The sequence below is a fragment of the Phytophthora sojae genome (genome assembly GCF_000149755.1).
Source record: "Phytophthora sojae unplaced genomic scaffold PHYSOscaffold_3, whole genome shotgun sequence".
NCBI classification, from domain to species: Eukaryota; Oomycota; class Peronosporomycetes; order Peronosporales; family Peronosporaceae; genus Phytophthora; species Phytophthora sojae.
In genome coordinates this window covers 8,143,678-8,162,446 of record NW_009258117.1, presented here as the reverse complement: position 1 = coordinate 8,162,446, position 18,769 = coordinate 8,143,678, and the positions used below count along the sequence as shown (strand labels likewise).

General features: G+C 56.9%; 4 protein-coding genes across 4 annotated transcripts; 3 read left to right on the top strand and 1 right to left on the bottom strand.

Annotated features, from left to right (window-relative positions):
• Positions 1 to 2,330: 2,330 nt before the first annotated feature.
• Positions 2,331 to 3,041, bottom strand: PHYSODRAFT_490220 (hypothetical protein; the record flags this gene model as incomplete). The annotated part of the gene is made up of 1 exon (XM_009526346.1): positions 2,331 to 3,041. A coding segment is annotated over one exon (711 nt), but the record flags the coding sequence as incomplete, so codon positions are not given.
• A 517-nt stretch (positions 3,042 to 3,558) lies between these two features.
• On the top strand, positions 3,559 to 5,181 carry PHYSODRAFT_329816 (hypothetical protein; the record flags this gene model as incomplete). Its single annotated transcript, XM_009526345.1, has 2 exons — positions 3,559 to 4,226; positions 4,305 to 5,181. The coding sequence occupies 2 exons, from the start codon at positions 3,559 to 3,561 to the stop codon at positions 5,179 to 5,181; spliced, it is 1,545 nt and encodes a 514-aa protein (XP_009524640.1).
• A 10,816-nt stretch (positions 5,182 to 15,997) lies between these two features.
• PHYSODRAFT_493717 (hypothetical protein) lies at positions 15,998 to 16,492 on the top strand (the record flags this gene model as incomplete). Its single annotated transcript, XM_009526344.1, has 2 exons — positions 15,998 to 16,321; positions 16,415 to 16,492. Coding segments are annotated over 2 exons (402 nt in total), but the record flags the coding sequence as incomplete, so codon positions are not given.
• A 15-nt stretch (positions 16,493 to 16,507) lies between these two features.
• On the top strand, positions 16,508 to 16,906 carry PHYSODRAFT_491603 (hypothetical protein; the record flags this gene model as incomplete). The annotated part of the gene is made up of 2 exons (XM_009526343.1): positions 16,508 to 16,741; positions 16,787 to 16,906. Coding segments are annotated over 2 exons (354 nt in total), but the record flags the coding sequence as incomplete, so codon positions are not given.
• Positions 16,907 to 18,769: the final 1,863 nt, after the last annotated feature.

The following is an 18,769-nucleotide window of genomic DNA, read 5'->3' as shown; positions in this document are numbered from 1 at the left end:
CTCAGACGTAAAAATCGTCTGAGAAAACATAAGTTTCCTTAAATTTAAATATGTTGGGTGATTTTTTCGTTTTTGGTAGGCATTCAGTAAGCGAAGGGTCGCTGCATAGCAGCGTATTAGATTTGACTTGCCTTTAGTATCGATGTCCTTTTTCTAGCAACTAACGCATATATCAGGCGACCTCTCACATATTTCGACCTCTGCACATTTGATATTTAGAGACAAATTTAGAGATGCATTCTATGTCGAGTTTTATCCGTTTTTGGTAGGCACCCACTCAGACGTAAAAATCGTCTGAGTAAATATAAGTTTTCTTAAATTTAAATATGTTCGGTGATTTGTTCGTTTTTGGTAGGCATCCATTGCTGGGTCCAGGAGCTTCGCGATGCTACCGCTCGTAAGCACTGCCCCATCTAAAGACAACATTGACAAACTTCTGGTCTGTTAGCTGCAAGTTCGAGGGGCCACAAAGTGATCTGGCAGACGCTTGGTTCGTAATTTACCCGGCCATCGCTCATCTCTTCCTGATCTACTTTAGCATCCTCAACACGTTGGGAAAAATCCTCCGTCGTCGTCTATCCAATGTACTCTTCACGCCGACGGTCGTGGGGCTGTGCTTGTTGCATTATTTCCGCTACAGACTCGCCCACTCTGGGTGGCTGAGTGGGGTGGACGGCCGTGTTGGCACTGTGTTGTTATCCGCCGAGATGGAAAGGCTGCAACTGATCGACTACTTCACGACGGACATCGCCTGGCGCGTAAATGGCCGGGTGACGTTAGTGTTCGCTGTGAAGATCGGTCTCTTCGTCGTCAATTTGCTGCCGCTTCTTGCTGCTCATTCGTTCCCGGTCCGCCGTAAGGATTCAGATCTCCGCTTACATTGAGTTGAGAAGGCGATTGCTTTGCGGGTCAGAGAAGTTGGCAGGCTTGCCAACTCGCAGCCGTATTTGCTCGCGGTAGCGGACTGTAGATTTACGAAGTTATTATCGAGGCGCTTGGTCGTTGTTGTCGCCCCTCGTGGTGACAAAAGCGATCGAGAAGATCCTTCCGCCATCAACTCTATCAGCCCGGTCAAGAAGATCCTCCCGGAAGACTTTTAAATGGGCATCAGACTTGAGTACCTCGTGTTTGGAGATATCTATCTCACTACATTCCAAGAATGGGGTCGACTGTCAGCGATGGCGCCGTTCCGAGCATTTTTCCACTTGTGGAACCACCGAGTGCTTATTTGGAGGCTTCGACCTTTTTCCACAGGTGGCGACGCCGAGATTGTCGGGGGTCTATCTCTCGAATCCACTGAACCGGAGATGTAGCGGCTCGACGACCCGAGTCTAAAAGATATTCGCTGGTGGCAGGTGTCCGCCTGCAGCATCCAGTGCTGACGTGTGATGGCTAGGTGTTCACATCTGCGCGACGGATGTCATACTCTCGTGAGTATTACGAGAGAATAACACTCGTCGCGAAGCCGACTAGTGTATTTGATGCAGCGTACTAGTAGATCACCTAGCCTATAAAATCCTTTTCTAGGCCCGCTCTTGATCACCCGCAGAGACTACAGACGCTAAAAATTGGACGTCGGAACTGCAAATGTGGCGCTTCTTAGCTAATCAATCGTTATTGTGAAAGGTGGCAGCGCTGTACAAGCTAACGGTCAACACAGTTCTCGCGAGTCGCTTTGTCGGACCGGTTTGGGGCCGGCCGCCGCTGTATTGGAGTAGTAAGTGCTGCCTGTGCTTATAGGTTTATGGGGCACAAATAGCAAGGAGGGCACTAAGCAAAATGCAATAAGTGTTCCTTACGACCTGTGTGGTCCTTTTAAGCAAAATTGACGACTGACCTTCCTTCTACTCCTAACTCTTCCTCTCTACCTCTGCAGATCCTTGCGTTTCAGTGCCTTCGGGTGACTCAGTTCCCGCTCACCCCTCCCAAAGACTTGATCCGTTCACCTTGGCGACCCTCAAAGCCGCCCAACATGCCATCCGTCCCCGAAGTCCCGCCACGACACTGCGAGGCACATCATCCCTCCAAGATACCTCTGGGTAGCGGCCCACGGGTCTCCACCTTCGAGACAACCCGGCCCACGGCCCACTACTTCTCGCCCGCGGCCACAGCAGGTGGACGACCTCAGGCACTCATCGTCGCCCACGCAGAGTTGGAACGGTCCGAGCCGTTCCGACTCGGGGCATCCTCGCCGAGCGCACGCAGCTTGATCCACTTCTCTCCTTGCTTGCCAGGCCCTCCGTTTGGCCTGCAATCCACTTCGCGTCCGCACCCGCACTCTCGGCGCATTGCTCCCGCCGTCCATCCTCCAGAATGCCTCACTTAGACGCTCAGTCTGCTCCTGCTCCTCGAGAGCCGCACCACGCAGCGTAGCCCTCCGTGGCCATGGTCAGCGGTGAACACTCGCCTGCCGACGCCTCGTACAACCTCCACAGCTTGCTGGTTATGCATACCAGCGCAACCCAAACATTCACCACCAGCAACCAGTAGTTAGTCTCTATTGCCTGCCCGCCCTCCTCGGAGGCGAACCAGCAATCGAAGACCACGACTACGGCGAACACGCCGGCCACGCCCTGGCAGATCCACTCGACGACTTCGTAGATGAACAGCACGACGTAGAACGCCGAGAACAGGATCAGGGACGTCAGCGTCCACACCACCTTGGCGACAAGCTTGGCACGGGCGACCGAACGGCCAGACTCCAGACTCGCGCCCGTGCAGTACTTGGAGCACGCCTTCCGTCCCGACGCCCAAGTCTCTGGCAAGAAGACGCACCACCACTCGTGGAGGGCGTCAAGCCACTTGTAGAGCAACCTCCCCAGCCCGTCTTCATGCTCGCCCTTGGACTCCAGCACAACCAACGGGGTGGCCAGCAGGGCCTCGTAACACTTCCACACGCGAGTTCGGAGCGGCTGCATGTGCACGGCAGGCCAACGGGCATACCTGCAGTAGCGCATGACGCATAACTTGGCCAGCACGCTCCACTTCAGGGCGAAGTCGACGAACGCAGCGGCGATCCGTGAGCCGATGCTTCGCAGGGGACCGTAACCGTCCACGACACTGCTCCAGCAGTGAGCCACGCCAGCTCCCAGCGACGCTCCACCGCAACTCGACACGCTGCCTCAGCAGCGACCACCACTATTGCCGCCAGGCCGTTCACCACGTCCGTCGCCCACTCCATCGTTCCAGCAGCACTAATCCATAATGACGGCCACTTCGACGCCGTCCGAGTCGTCCTGACCGTCCGCGCGCGCCACCCTTGGCGGTCACCATCGACCTGCAGAGGGTGCGTGGCACCCAAGGCCCCGTTACTGCCAGTTGGTCATCAGCGTCGCTCGCGGGTTCTTCGAAAGTGACCAGTTAGTTGGGCGTCTCTCTCAGACGGTCGCAGCCATCCACAACGTGAGTCACATTTCGTCAATTCACTTGAAGTCACGTGGTAATCAGAAGTTGCCGTAGCCGCCCCACTGAAAGTTGCCTCATTCCGCAATTTTCGTCGGGCCGCGCACCAAGCATCTCTCCGCTCTCTCCCAGGCCTCGCCTCGCCTCGCGTCCGTCATGGTCAAGAAGACCAACTCCGACGTCACCGACTTCGACAACCAGGTGGGCAGTCTGGACATGGCCCTCGAGCTCGACGACGAGGGGGACGTCTTCATCGCGCATCGCGAGTTTTGGGCGCGCCTCCGGACCCGTCTCTCCGTCAACAATGCGTCCCAGGGGCTAGACGTCCTGGACGCCATGGCCATAGACGTCCTGTCGGGAGGCGACGCGCGCCGCCTGAACCAGATCCTCGTGATCCTGCCGCACCCCGACGAGATGCAGGCCGGCGAGCCTGCCGAGCACTCCGTCCTGTCGATCCCGCTGCCGCCGTTGGTGCCCACGCCAGAGTCGACGCCACCGCCACCACGTCCATCGACAGGGACCAGATCGTCTCCACGGACGTCTTCCAAGACGAGGCCGCCATCGAAGAAGAAACAGAAGGCCGCGGCCAAGAAGAAGGCCGAGGCCTACGACTTCCGGTTGCCGACGACGGCGCCCGCGCGACTGAAGATCGACCTGGCCGCACTTGCGCAGCGCGCCTTCAGCAAGGGCCTCGCTCCGTTCCGCTTGGTGTACCCCTGGCGCAAGCAGCGGTGCTGGTACCCGCCATCCGAGTATCCCGAGTTGCACCTCGTCCACTACCGTGCCAACATGCGCTTCCGCGAGCTGTTTTTCCTGTGGGTGCTGTACGCGCCTTGTCTGAATGCCGACCAGCGGCGCAAGGAGAAAAGGAATGCGTGCCGAGCACGGAACTAGCTGATCAGCTACAACATCGAGGAGCGAGGGTACTTCGGCTTTCTCGACGACTTCGAGAACGGAGCTCATTACACGCTCATGTGGTTGGGAGGCAGAGCGGCCAAGCACTCTGCCGGCGCGGCTAAGAGCAAGGGCGCGGTGCACGAGGACCTCGGCGTTGTCTTCGCAAAGGACAAGATTCTCTACGAGCGGGCCATCGAGCGAGCTCTCGACCCCAAGATCGTCGACGAACACGGCTACGCCTCGATTCCGGAGCTCCTCGAGGAGGCGGAGCTCATCGACCCCACGCGAGCGCCACACCTGCGACTCTCCGACAAGGCTCTCGGTCGCATCAAGCACGACGTCACCAGCGGGCCGCCCCCCGTGCTTTCTTGGGTGGGCAACCGAACCCGCGGTCCGTGGAAGGCCCTCTTGTCGGACGCGTCGCTCAAAGAGACCATCGAGGAGGTGGTCGAGCTCCTGGACTTGGGCATGGAGGTGGCCGTGTACGACCAGAAGCCCTTCAACCCCGACGAGCAGGGCGACGATGACTCGGACTTCGAGGACGAGGACGGAGCCTTCACGGCGTTGCCTCCGACGCCCCCCGTGCAGTACCGGGCTCCCGCCGTCAAACAGCGAGCTACCACTCCGTCCAAGCCAGGGGTTCCGGTTTCTCGCTCCAGCAAGTCAGGCGAGTCCGAAGACTCCAGCGACGACAAGAAGAAGCCGGCGGCCAAGGACGACAGCGACAAGGACGACATGGCCCAACCCAAGACCACCAAGGCCCCCGTCGCGGCCAAAGAGACGCTGCCGGGCGACGAAGCAGACGACGACGGCGAGGTAGCGAGCGAGCCTCCGACCAAGAAGCTCAAGTCGCGTTTCGCAAGCGTCGACAAGGCCAAGTGAGTCATGCGCACACCTCGGATCTCCGTTTATCTTCTTCATTTCGTTGTAGTCGAGTCTAGTGCAGCCGCAGCAGGTAAAACCAAATAAAAACATGAACTTGACATGCATATCCACCATTCTTGAGCTGCTCGTAAATCCATATCCACAATCACAGGTTCTTCAGCTCAAGAACATCACCAACTACGCCAGCAGCAAATAGTCATCATCGACTTGGGCGTTAGCGTCCGGCAAACGCGCACTTCGACGAAGCTCCGGCAACCCCTTCTTCCTCCTATCCGCTTGCTCAAAAGCGGTCACCAACGACGCATACTCGGGCATCAAAGCCTCCCTGGGCAGCCAGAACACCTCATACGAGCTGGTCATCGTCAGGTACTTCACGCCCTGACCGTCCTTCATCTTCGCCACTATTTCCACGATGGGGGCTTCCACGCCCACAATAACAGTGTCCTCATTTCCTAGTGTCAACCGTTCCGCGTAGCTCGACGCAGGGAGGTCGGCCTCTTCCAACGGCCCCTCTTCTTCGTTTTCATCACTAGTGCCCAGACCCTCGGGCACTTCATCCATATAAGGCCGGGTCCACTTGCCACGATACCTTTTCAGCCTATTCACGTTCACGGTCACCGTTTTGCTAGGGTGAGTCGGGATGTCGACCCGATAAGCGTTCTCGCCGACCTTGGCTACGATCCGATAGGGACCGTGCCAAGCGAAGGCAAGCTTCTTCGTGCGCACTTCGCCGCGTTTCGCCCTGAACACCTGGTAGACCCACACCGGGTCTCCTATTTCATAATTCACTTCGCCTTGCCCTTCCAGGCGCTGCTCGTGCCGATCTTGCGCCTTCAACAACTGACGCTCAACCAAATGTCGCGAGGAACGGAGAGAGCTGTACAGATCTAGCCTATACTGAGCCACTTCATTACTCCGCCACTTCTTGCCAAGATTGAGGAAGGCCACGTCCATCGGAAGCACTGGGTCGCGCCAGTACAGCGAGAAAAACGGCGAATCTCCCAGGGCCTCGTGGTAGGCCGTTCTGTAGGCAAAAAGCACTCTAGGAAGATAAACATCCCAATCATCTTGAGCCTAACTCACATGCATTCGAAGCATTCCTATGAGCGTTCCGTTGAATCTCTCGACGAGTCCTTGAGTCTGAGGGTGGTAGGCAGCACCAAAGAGTTTCTTAATGCCCAACGTCTGATAGAAGGACTTGGCCACCTCAGACGTGAAGTTCGAGCCGTTGTCGCTCAGCAACCGCGACGGCACTCCGTGCCGAGACACCACTCCGTTCACCATCACCTCCACGAACGTCCTGGAGTCCAAGCGCTCCACGGCGAACGCCTCGGCCCAGCGAGTGAAGTAATCAACGAAAACTAAAATATAGCGATTGCCACGCTCGGTTTCGGGCAGAGGTCCCACGGCGTCCACCACGAGCAACGAGAACGGCCCCGTCAGATCCACGATGGGCATTCACTGCATTCGACCAGCGCGCCACGGACGCGCACCCTTGCCACTTCCGCACTTATCACATTCGCGCAAATACTCCTCGACGTCCTGTCGCCACCCTGACCAGTACGCGTGTCGCCTCACCTTCTCGAGCGTCTTCGTGAGGCCGAGGTGCGACGACAGTAGATCAGCGTGACAAAATTGTAAGACTGTTTCAACGAACGGAAGCGGTATCACGGGCACGGTCAGCGATCGAGCGGGCCCGACGCGCGCGGGGAGATTCACTCTGCGCGTCAACAGCTCGTTCTCGACGGCGAACTTGGATGCGATCCTCACAACCTTCACTCGTAAGCTAGGGTCCAGCGGCAGCGCTCCACCCGCCAGGAACGCGATCAGGGCCATCACCCACGGGATCTTCCGCTGCTCCACCTTTAACTGCTCCATATCGAGTCCGAACAAGTCCACGGACGACGGAGGGACGTCCGTCGGCGCGGACCCGTCCTCAGTAGCGTCTTCTGGCAACGGAACCGCGGTCTCCGTGCCCATCTCGCCGCCGCCGTCTCTAGTCATCGGTTCGGGCGCCACGTTGGACAGCTCCCCGACTGAGTCGGAAGCCACGGCTCGATCGGACGGCTCCCCGACTGATTCGTTGGCCACGGTCTCGGGCGAGTCGTCCGGATTTAGCAAGTCGGCCATGCCCACAGGCGAGCCCCCCCCCCCGGGTTCAGCAGGTCCGCCATGGCCAGCGCGTTCACACTCGCGGTGGGGAGGCGCGACAAGATGGCCACGTGCCCCATGCTCGTCCCGGGCTTGCGATGCACTCGTAATTGTAGATTGGACAGCTCGATCGCCCAGCGAGCGAGCTTAGCATTGGTCGTGCGGTTGCCAGGACTGAAGATCCAGGTAAGCGCCTGATGGTCAGTGTAGAGATCAAACTCTCGCTTATCTAGGTAGCAGCGGAACTTCCGCGTAGACCAGACAATGCCCCAGCATTCAATTTCAGAGATTCCGTCTTGGTTGTTGATCCAGTTCTTCTGAGAGCCTGTCAGTAACTTGCTAGCATAGGTGACAGCACGGTCTCGACCGTCCACCACCTACATAAGACAAGCACCGGCAGCATACCTCGACGAGTCGACGTAAAGCTTGAATCGTTTCTTCATGTCCGGGTAGACTAGGATAGGAGGAGTGACTTGCGCCCTTTTCAGCTTGCGGAACGCCACCTCACAGTCCTCGTTCCAGACGAACGGAGTGTCTTTCATTTTCAGGCGTTCCAGCGGCGTAGAGATCAGAGCGTACCCCGGGATATACCGGCGGAAGTAGCTCGTCAGCCCGGATGTCATGCACATCGCGCGGCCTCTGCACGTTCATGACAGCCTTCACCTTCTCGGGGTTCGGGAGGATGTCCATGGGTGTCACAATGTGCCCGAGAAAGGCGACCTGACTCCTGCCCCAGTGGCATTTCTTCATCTTCAGTTTGAAGCCGGCCTATTGAAAGCGGGTCAGCACTTGCCGAAGGCGAACGAGGTGCGACGGGAAGTCCTCGCTGAAGATGACGCAGTCGTCCAAGTACACCAAGCACACGCGCCACTTGAGGTCGACAAGCACGGTCTCCATCAACCATTCGAAAGCAGGTACAGCATTGCATAGGCCAAAGGGCATGACTGACCATAATATGATCGAATAGACCGTATTTGCATGTGAAAGCCGTTTTAGCAATACTGCCTTCATGCATGGGCACGTTCCAGTAGCCTGAGGCGATGTCCATGGTCGAGAACAGTTTGGCTCCACTCAGCATGTCCAGGATGTCGTCAATCAGCGGCATAGGATAGCAATCTTTGACCGTTACGGCGTTCAACTTGCGATAATCGATGCAGAAACGGATGCCCCCGTCGGGCTTCCTGATCATCAACACGGGGCTGGCCCTGGGGCTGTTCGAGGGCCGGACGAAGCCCAGCTTCTGGTACTGCTGGATCTCCGCCTCCATCACCTCGCCCTCGGCGAACGACACGCGGTAGGGCTGCTGCTTGATCGGCTTGCTGTCCCCAGTATCAATCTGGAACTTCAGCAAGTCGGTCCTGCCGGGCGAGTTGGACGACTCCACGAACATGTCTCGGAAGCGCTCCAGCTCGCTGCGGAACAGCGACTTCTGCTCATCCGACAGCCTCGACTGGGAGAAGTCGGCCTCGAGCCTCACCTCCTTGTCGGGCGGCACATCGGGCCTCGACGCCCTCACAGTCTCGCCGAGATCCGGCCCCTTTTCCTCTTCTCCACGACTGGCAGCAACGGTGGCCGCCCCGCTAGCCTCGTGCGGACGGCTGGGCGCCCCTTCGGACTTCTCCGCCGACGGCTGCTCGAAGCCGAACGCCGACTCGAGCACCACGGACGTCGAGGCCACCACCGTGCCCTTCTTGATCCAGAACTCTTCTGTCGATGCGTTGCAGACCTCCACGACGACTCGACCGTCGTCCACAGTACAGAGCGTTCTCGCCACGCAAAGCGAAGGCGGCAAGTTGAGAGAGCCCTCCACGAGGACGGTCGCGTTCGGGGCATCGCCCACCACATCCGTGACCACCAGGGCCTGGCCCCTTGGCGGCAAGCGGACGGACACGGCCATCGTGGCCATGAACGATTCGTGGACCACCATCAAGCCCAACGATAAGCCTTCGCCCGTGCTCTTCAGCATGAGCGTCCGCTCAGCCACGTCAATCACTGCTCCGAACGCGCCCAGCGCGTCGACGCCCAAGATAGCGTCCACATGCAACTTGTCGGCCACGAACATCCGCATGGTCACCCCGACCTTGCCCAGCATTAGGGGGAGAGTGATCAACCCCCGAATGCGCAGACGGTGTCCAGACGAACTGCGTACATGCCCGTCGTAAGCCTCCAGAGCTTCACCAGCTCGGCCCAGACGCTTCAGAACACGGAAGTCGACGAGAATGAGCGTTGCGCCCGTGTCCGCCAACATCTGCGAAGGCAGGCAGTCGATGTACCCGCACGACAGCGCCTCGAAGTTCCCCACAGTGCCCACCACACGCCGACCACCGGCAACTACGCGTGGGAGCTCGGCTCCACACTCATCATCGTCCTCATCAACACGGGCGCCGAAGCCGTCCGGCAAGTTCACGGTTACCACCTCCACCATCCCGGTCTTCCGTCCACGCTCCGGCGGTGGACGCTCGGGACGGACCACTTGCACGTAGTGCGTCGCGTCGTCGTCTTCTTCAGGACGGAGCTTCCCGTCCAGCGTCTCGGCCGAATTGCGGTACAACGCCGTGAAGTCAAAGCATACGGGCCGCCGCGAGCGACGCCGCAGCCGACGCTTCGCACTCGCCGAGTAGGCTTCTCTAACTCGATCTAGTAGCTTATTCTAAATATACGTAGCGTTCTCATTGTAGTACTCGTTCGTCCATTTCTTCACAGGTTCTCGCCAATCGATTTGGTCTTCGTTTTCACCAGCAACTTGGTCACCATCGTGCACTAGGCGCACCCAGTCTAGATCAGGTGGCTTATCACGAATCGGGGGGATCTCGACCGTGCCGCCTTCTCCGAGCGGGTCGCAACGACTTCTTCGCACGCAACATCTCGTCCTTGGTCTCCTTCAGCAAGAAGTACACGGCCTTGCGAGCCTCCGACCTCTCGCTCGGAGAAGCGCTCGAACTCGGTTCAGGAGCGTCCACGGGCGGGTCCACGCTTACCGCAGTGACCATCTCCTCGCTGTTCTCCTCATAGACATCCCCGGGGACCGCAATGTTCGCAGTCACGCTCTCCTCCATCACGGAGCCATCGACCGAGACGGTCGAGGCCTTCGGGTCCAGGTCAGACTCCGACAGGCCGAACGACTCATACGTTGTCTCCTCGGTCGAGCGTTCTAGAGAGACGCAGCTGGCCAGTGACTGTTTGAAGTCACGGTTGGCTCGCTTGGCCTCCGCCGAGTTCTCCAGTGTGTTCCTGTACCAGTCCTCCCAGTACTCCAGTACTCGGGCGAGGGCGTGCCCTCGGGCGAGGCGTCCTTCATCTTGGTCAGCGCCTCGACCGGGACGCCCAGAAACTTCGACATCTCTTCCATGGACGGGCCCTTGGCCCTCTCCGCATTCTCCTTCATCATGCGCATCAACTCCACTTCATCGAGGGGGTGGAGCCTGTCCTCCAGCTCCTTGTCATACTCCTCGAGCTCCTCACTGATGCCTGGAACGGAGGGTTTCGGCGCCTCGCACTCCATGGCGTCCAGCTCCTCGTCCGTGAAGAGACGAGCGTGGCGGGGCGGCTCCTTAACGTCCTCGGCCGCCTCGACCACCTCGGAACTCTCGGGAACTTCCTTGCTCTCGGTGGCAACGCCTCGGTCCTCCTCGGCGACAGCCAACTCGGTGGCGGGCCCTGCCACCGGCTCGGGTCCTACGACTACGTTGACGTTCTCCTCGGCGATGTGCTCGCCGTCCGACGATCCTCCGTCGTCGTTCCACTCGGCGAACAGTGTGTCCCCCACATCTACAGCGTCGCCCCACCCTTCGAAGGAGGGCTCCTCCGTCATCCAACGCGGACGGGGGCCTCCCTTCTTCAGGATGCTTCGCAATGGGGCCGCAGTCACCGACATCGGCGGCGGCACCTCCTCCGTGGGCACCTTGTAGGGTATGTTCGCGCTCGGAGGCGCAGCACAGAACGCTTCATCGTCCGCACTGGCCGCATAGAACACATCACCGTCGACTTCCTCCTCATCTGAGTACGCCGACTCCTCCGACCTCACGGACCGGTTCTCGTCGTACGCCGAGTCGACGGTCTCAGTCGCCGTCCCCTCTTCGTTGCCTACTCCACGCTCGGGGCTGCGGTCAGAGCCACTCGCGGGGTCTTCTTTGCCCGCGGGGGCGTCCAGCTCGGCCGCCTCGGCCTCCTTGGCCTCTTCATCGTTACCATCGAGGGCGGCCCCTTCATGGGCCCACGCCTCGTTCACCCTTGTACTCGACTCGTCCTGCTCGGCGCTCTCCTCGGTTGCCGTCTTCCCCGCAGAGTACATCTTCTCCTCCTCGTCACTCGCAACGGCCCACGCCGCTTCTTCCTCGTAGCAGTATGCAGGCTCTTCCGCCACGCTTTCCTCATTTTCGCCGTGCACAGACAACTCCGTCCAGCACTTAGCTTCACCTTCTTCCCGCACAGACAACACCGTCCGCCCCTGCTCTCGTTCATATTCTTCTTCGACGGAGACGCCGCTGGGTACAATCCACTCTTCCCGGGTACGGCAACCGTCTCAACTTCCACTTCCGCTCTTGGCGACTCTACGCGTTCCTCTTCGACGCTCCCTTCATTCACACTACTCTTCACAACCTTGTCCACCGTTTTCCTCGCCGTGACCGTAGAACGCCTTCGTCTCGCCTGCCTCCTACGATCACCCCCTGAGCCATCCTCTAGACTAGAGAAAGGAGTGGCTCCCTCCTCTCCTTCCTCCCGCCCCCGTCACTGTCGAGGGATCGGATTGCTCTGGGCGGCCGCGTTCAGCAAACTCGGAGTCGCATCACGAAGCGCGGCCAACACGGGGCACTGCATCACGGAGTGGCTCGCGTCTTGGCAGAAAACACAACCAGACGGAGCTTGAGTACCCCCAGCGGCTGCAGTCTGGCCTCCACCGTTCTGGGGCCTGTCACACTCGACCGCGATATGACCGAACGCGCCACAGCGCCGTCAGCTCATCGACGCGCGCTTGCACGTAGCGCGACCATGTCCCATGAAGTTACAGCGACCACACACAGGCGAACCGTCCTGCGTGCGACTATCATCGCCCATCCGAATGCCCCGGGATGGCTGAGCGTTCCCTGGCCCACGACCGTTTCCAGCGGGCTGAGTGGCAGGGGTGGCGGCCACTACCGGCGCTCGATTGCGAGGCGACCTAGGCGGCTGCCACTGGCGCTGCATAAGTTGCTGTTGCCACTGTTGTTGCTGCTCCATGAACGACTTCATCTGCTCAGCGAAGGCCTCGACCGCAGTCGTCGCGGGGGCCTCCTCCGACTTCTTGTTCTTCTTCTTGGACTCGCTGTCGGAGAACTCGTCGTCCTCCTCGATCGGACGGTGCATGTCCTTGAATATGAGCCACTCGCACGCCTCCGGAATGTCCGACGCGGGACTCGCGTCCAAGGTCGCCAGCATGCGCTTGTTCCGCAGTCCTCGGCGGAAGAGCTGGTACCGCATCTGCGGATTCGGGTAGTCGAGGGACTCGCACAGGTCCGAGACTCGGTCGCCCCACTCCTCCACAGACTCTCCGCGCTGCCTCTTCGTGTTCTCCAGCAGCTCCCACAGCTCGTCAGCCGTCCGGCTGAGGAACTGGACTCCTCTCACTGCTCCTCGACGCCGCTTTTCCCGCGCGGCGTGTACTCGTGCGCGGACTCCTGGGTCCTTCCCTGGCACACTTTAAACACGAGAGGGGGGGGTCACACGTCCAGTCACCAGGTCCAGACGCTCGGCTCTTGACTCTGTTCACTTCCGGGCACAGGCTCTCAGCACTGTTCACTCCACAGTCGGCAACACTACCCTGCTTCTCCACCACGTGTCGCGAGCCGCTTTGTCGGACCGGTTTGGGGCCGGCCGCCGCTGTATTGGAGTAGTAAGTGCTGCCTGTGCTTATAGGTTAATGGGGCACAAATAGCAAGGAGGGCACTAAGCAAAATGCAATAAGTGTTCCTTACGACCTGTGTGGTCCTTTTAAGCAAAATTCACGACTGACCTTCCTTCTACTCCTTTTTTCCTCTCTACCTCTGCAGATCCTTGCGTTTCAGTGCCTTTGGGTGACTCAGTTCCCGCTCACCCCTCCCAAAGACTTGATCCGTTCACCTTGGCGACCCTCAAAGCCGCCCAACATGCCATCCGTCCCCGAAGTCCCGCCACGACACTGCGAGGCACATCATCCCTCCAAGATACCTCTGGGTAGCGGCCCACGGGTCTCCACCTTCGAGACAACCCGGCCCACGGCCCACTACTTCTCGCCCGCGGCCACAGCAGGTGGACGACCTCAGGCACTCATCGTCGCCCACGCAGAGTTGGAACGGTCCGAGCCGTTCCGACTCGGGACACAGTCAGTGTTGCAAAGTCCTCTTCGTGCGATCTATTTGTGCGGGATTCGCTTCATATTAGCTAGCGCAAGCTCAACCAACCCTGCACCCATTTATTCTCGGCTGACTCGCGACTGAAGACAGCGTGACCTCGCGCGGCTCGCCCAACTCGTGTCCACAGCCGATGTCGTGACGAGGACAGATTGAAGCACGATGCGTTCATCAATGGTGTCTTTCATCCGCCGGAATCTTTGAATCACTCCAGCCAAGCCAACGCTGAGTCCCAGCATGCGAGATATCAAAGCACGAGGGATTTGGCCCACCAAGTTGCAACCAGACTCGGCATTTCAATTACGAGCTCGAGACGTCTTGACCGCGCTTTACCACTGGCGCGTGTGTCTGTTCATTGGCGCACCGGTGCTCTCGCAATTACTTGGAGCTGTCCGGAACTCGACGATTGTGACGTGGACGTCCGTCTGCCGATGAGATGGCAGAGGACTCCCACGTCAAGTGCTGCTGCACAGCACTTCAGTTTACGCTGGACAGCGTAATACGGGGATGCATGGTTTATATTCATTATATGCTATCCTATTGGCTGGTGTCAAAAGTAAACTTGATTATGGGACGCGTAAACATGGACATTCGCGCGACCTCATTGGCTGTAAATCCTTGAGATGTGCAACAATCAAGTTTTCCAGCCGGACTTTTGATTATGGGACGCAAGTCACAAATTTTGGCCAAGCTACGAATATGATTAGTAGTTTTTCATTGGTAGATAAGGATTGATCTAGGATTTGAGATTGATAGACTTTAGGATGGGACCTGGATACTTGTTAGCGTGTCCTGGTCGCCAAGAACTGCTGGTTGCGCGGCGGCGGCGCGCCGACGCTAAACTAACGAATCAATCAATCTTTTTTCAACTTTCCAACTTCCTCTCAAGTGTTCTTCGAGCACTCGCCACTGCGCTCATCAAGCTTCGGGTCTTCGCATCGGCTTGTGTGACATAGTAGCACTTGTCGTGTCAAGCTTCGGTTCAAGTTCAAGACTAGGTTGCTCGTGGGGATACCTTCCGAAGCGAGTTTACCTGTGACTATTGGAGCTAGCCACATAGTGGGGACGCTCTAGGTTGCGAACATGCAGTTTTCTGTGGGAGCACACTTCGAAGAAGTGGGTACATCATGCCGTGGGCAGGTGGAAATACCACATTGGGGCTTGGCCGACGCCTAGACCGGATAGTACCTAACCTTCGGGGTTGTGTTGGACTCTTACTAGAAGTCGGTTCAGTAACAGGGCGCCTGCTTTGTGTCTGCTAACGCGGAACATTGTAGAAGTATAACGGTCCCTGGTTAACCGGTAGTAGTCCCTTGCCTTTTTCGATCTTTGGAGTCGGTCCATGGCCCGGTACAAAAAGGGTCATAACCACAGCAGTAAGAGGAAGCACCAAAAAGCGCGTGACGTTAAAGTATCATCAACGTCTACGCCGGCTCCTCCTCCTGTTACGGCTATTGACACCGATCTCTTCTTCTCGCCGGTCGAGGCGGAGAAAATTGCGAAATTGCAATCGGATTTTCTCAAGCAGGTCAAAACCGCTAAGAGGGTCCTGGTTAAGTTCCGCAAAGAGGTCTGGGGTATCAAGGACGACAGCGTTGAGGGTAAGGTTGATCGGCAACTCAACTTAGCTCTTCTCGACCTTAAGAGCTGCGAGGACAACATTGCTGCGAAGATTAACGGGCTTATCCGCCTAAAACCTCAGAAACACTAAGCTTTAAACACACTTTTAGCTTCACTTCGTCTCCGTTTTATTGTACCGTTTTACGAATCACTCGCCGAAAAGTCCACCTGCTCGAGACCTAATGCCTGTGACAAGGAGTAGGGCGGGTGAGAGAGAATCGCCTAACCCGCGGCAGCGTCAAGTGCCGCGGACGGCTCAAACGGAGGCGGCAACGCCACAAGAAGCGCAAAGTGAAGCCTCATCAGCGGGGACGACAACCCCTGCGCCTGAGTCAATGTCGATGCAGCAGTTGATGTTGTGGATTGCACAGCAGCAGCAAATGTATCAGAATCAGATGCAGACCCAGTTGCAGATGCAAATGCAACAGGCCAACAGTCGTTTTGAGCAACTACTGGTCTCGCAAGGTGAACGACGGAAGAAGGATCCTCCCACGTATGAAGGGAAATTAGGCGAAGACCTGGAACTTTGGATCTTTGCTACGGAGGAGTACTACGCTAACAAACGAGGAATAATGGAGGCCGATACGTCCGATTTTGTGACCATGATATCAAGCAGTTTAGGCAAGTCTGTGCTGAACTGGTATCGTGCCTTTTCGTCGGATTGTGATGCGGCGGGGATGCCGAAATCATGGCAACTGTTTAAGGCAAAGTTGCGCGAGCGCTTTCGCCCGAAAGACTTTGAATACAACCTGCGTGAGCGGTTGTTTCAACTGAAACAACACGGAACTATCCATGAATACGTGTCGTCGTTTCAGGATTTGATGTCTCAATCCGAGTTGGACAGTTCGGAAATGGAGAAGCGTTTCTACGTCCAGAATGGGCTTCGTGCTGAGACGGCTAAGAAGGTGAAGGAACTCAGTCCAAGGCTCTTACATGAGGTCATTGAGATTGCAACGAACTTTGAGTTTGCTCACTATGGAGGGCTATCGGTAAAACCTGCAGTGAGTCATCAGCCTTCGTCGAAAGCAGTTTCGTCTGTGAAACCTGCGGCTAACAGTACGGCCAAGTCACAGGAACGAAAGCCACCTTCGAAGCGTGGGCCGAAAGAGGATTGGCGAAAGTCAGCCACTTGTAACAACTGTGGACAATTCGGCCATATCAAGCCACAATGTACGTCCACCAAGGAGATGAACCACTATGTTGGCGGATCATTCTATGCTATTTTGGAAGTAAGCGCTTTAGCCTTCAAGCAGGATGAGACCCCCGCAGAAGTTTCGATCTTCGTCGACAATGGCAGCAGCCTCAACGGTGTCACGGAAGCGTTAGCCGAGCGACTACAATTGGAAATCACGGAGCATCCCGACGACATGATGACAGTTCGTCTGGGATACAACCAAACCGTGCAAAGACCAAGACGTACCGTCGAAATGATGCTACAGATTCCGAATTTCCCCGTGATGTGCGAGACTTTTACGGTCATGCCTGTTCCAGAAGACAAGGACGTGCTCCTCGGAATGAAGTGGCTTCGGGAGAATAACCCTGACATCGACTGGGAACGCTTACTACTGCGTCCACGTAATAGGACCGAGGAACCCCCGGCCCATCAGTTAGTGGTACCTAACCGATCTCCCGCACGTATGATTGGAGGCCGTCGTTTCAAGAATGCAAACCAGAACCGTGAAATATTCCATTACTACCGGCAGCATGGCCACACCGGTGCGTTCGGAGAAACGAAGCTGATCTCAACGAAGCAATTTATGAAAGAACTTCGCAAAGGGAAGGGTATTGAAGCGGTTTTTGTTGTGAACCCGCACGACTCAGAAAAGTCTGAGCGTTTTAAGCAACAAGGATGGGAGGCGCTAGTGGACAATCCGACATATGAAGTTTTGCTCAAGTACCGCGATACTGTGTTTCGCACTGAGCTGCCGAGTACCACACCTCCTGTCCGCGAAGGGATTGAGCACGAAATTCAGCTTCAGCCGGGGACGCAACCGATTTCGGTGAAACAGTGGCGCCAAAGCCCAGAGCAGCGCAAGGTCATCCAAGATTGGACGAAGGAGATGGTACAGGCTGGAATCATTCGCCCTAGCACCTCGGTATTCAGTGCCCCAACTTTTTGTGTCAAGAAACCCGTGGGTTGGCGTATTGTGCACGACTATCGCCAGCTCAACAGCTCTACCATTTTGCCGGCCATACCCATGCCGAGGAAGGAAGACACATTCGACGCAATGGGGGTAGTTAGTGGTTCTCCTGCATGGACCTCTTGTGGGGATATTACCAGGTTAAACTTCGTGAATCTGACATTCCATTTACTGCTTTTTCGACGCCCGATGGGCTGTTTGAGTATCTTGTTATCCCTATGGGTTTGAGCGGTAGTCCTGGCACTTTTAACCGGTTGTTACAGCGGGTGTTTAGCGACCTACGCGATGTCATGCGCATCTACTTTGATGACATCTATGTTTGCACTCAAGACACAGATGTTCGGACGCATGTCGAAGCGTTGGACAGAGTACTCCAACGCTGTCAAGAGCAGCAGCTGTATGTCAAGTTGTCAAAGTGCCAGTTTGGTGTCGAAGAGATCCCTTGTCTTGGTGATTTTGTGGGCCGCAATCGTGTTCGAATGGACCCTGACAAAGTGCGTGTGATTCGCGAGTGGCCGATTCCACGGACAAAGAAGCAAATGGAAAGCTTCTTGGGTACTACGGTCTATGTCTCGCGCTTTTGCGCCGACTTCGCGCAATTCGCAGGACCATTGCATGAAAGTACTAAGGGTTTGCGCCCAAAGGAAACGCTGCATTTGTCTGAGCACCAGTTGGAATGTTTTCATGGACTCAAGCGCCGTCTCTCCACCCCTCCCGTGTTGCAACTTCCTGATTTCGAAAAACCGTTCGGTATTCGTATGGACGCCTCGAACTTTGCCATAGGGGGAGTCTTGTTTCAAAACGAGGGAGGGCTCGAGCATCCGATCGCATTCACTGGTCGTAAAATGAAACCAGCGGAGCTAAACTACCCAGTGCGCGAACAGGAATTGCTGGCTATTATGCATGCGCTTCGGGTGTGGAGAGTCTACCTGCTCGATCGGCCATTTTCGGTGGAGACAGACCACAAGAGTATTGAGACTATATTGACGCAGAAGACAACAAACCGTCGTGTGGCTCGCTAGTTTAATGAACTAGCCGAGTTCCAACCACAGTTCAAATGGATTCCAGGCGACAGTAACCAAGTGTCGGATGCAGTGTCTCGAAACCCACTCTTTGAGCACAAAGCCGCTCAGGTTAGAGCTCATTGAAGCGGCTCGAAACCGTGAAATTGTAGCTAGCGTCCAAACGACCAGTGCAACTGTGACGCACTCGGCCAAACAACTGTACTATACAGACCGAAGAGTTCAGGAGCTGTTGCAGAGTATCGCTAGTGGTAAAGAGGTACCACGCTACTCTGTGAAGAATGGA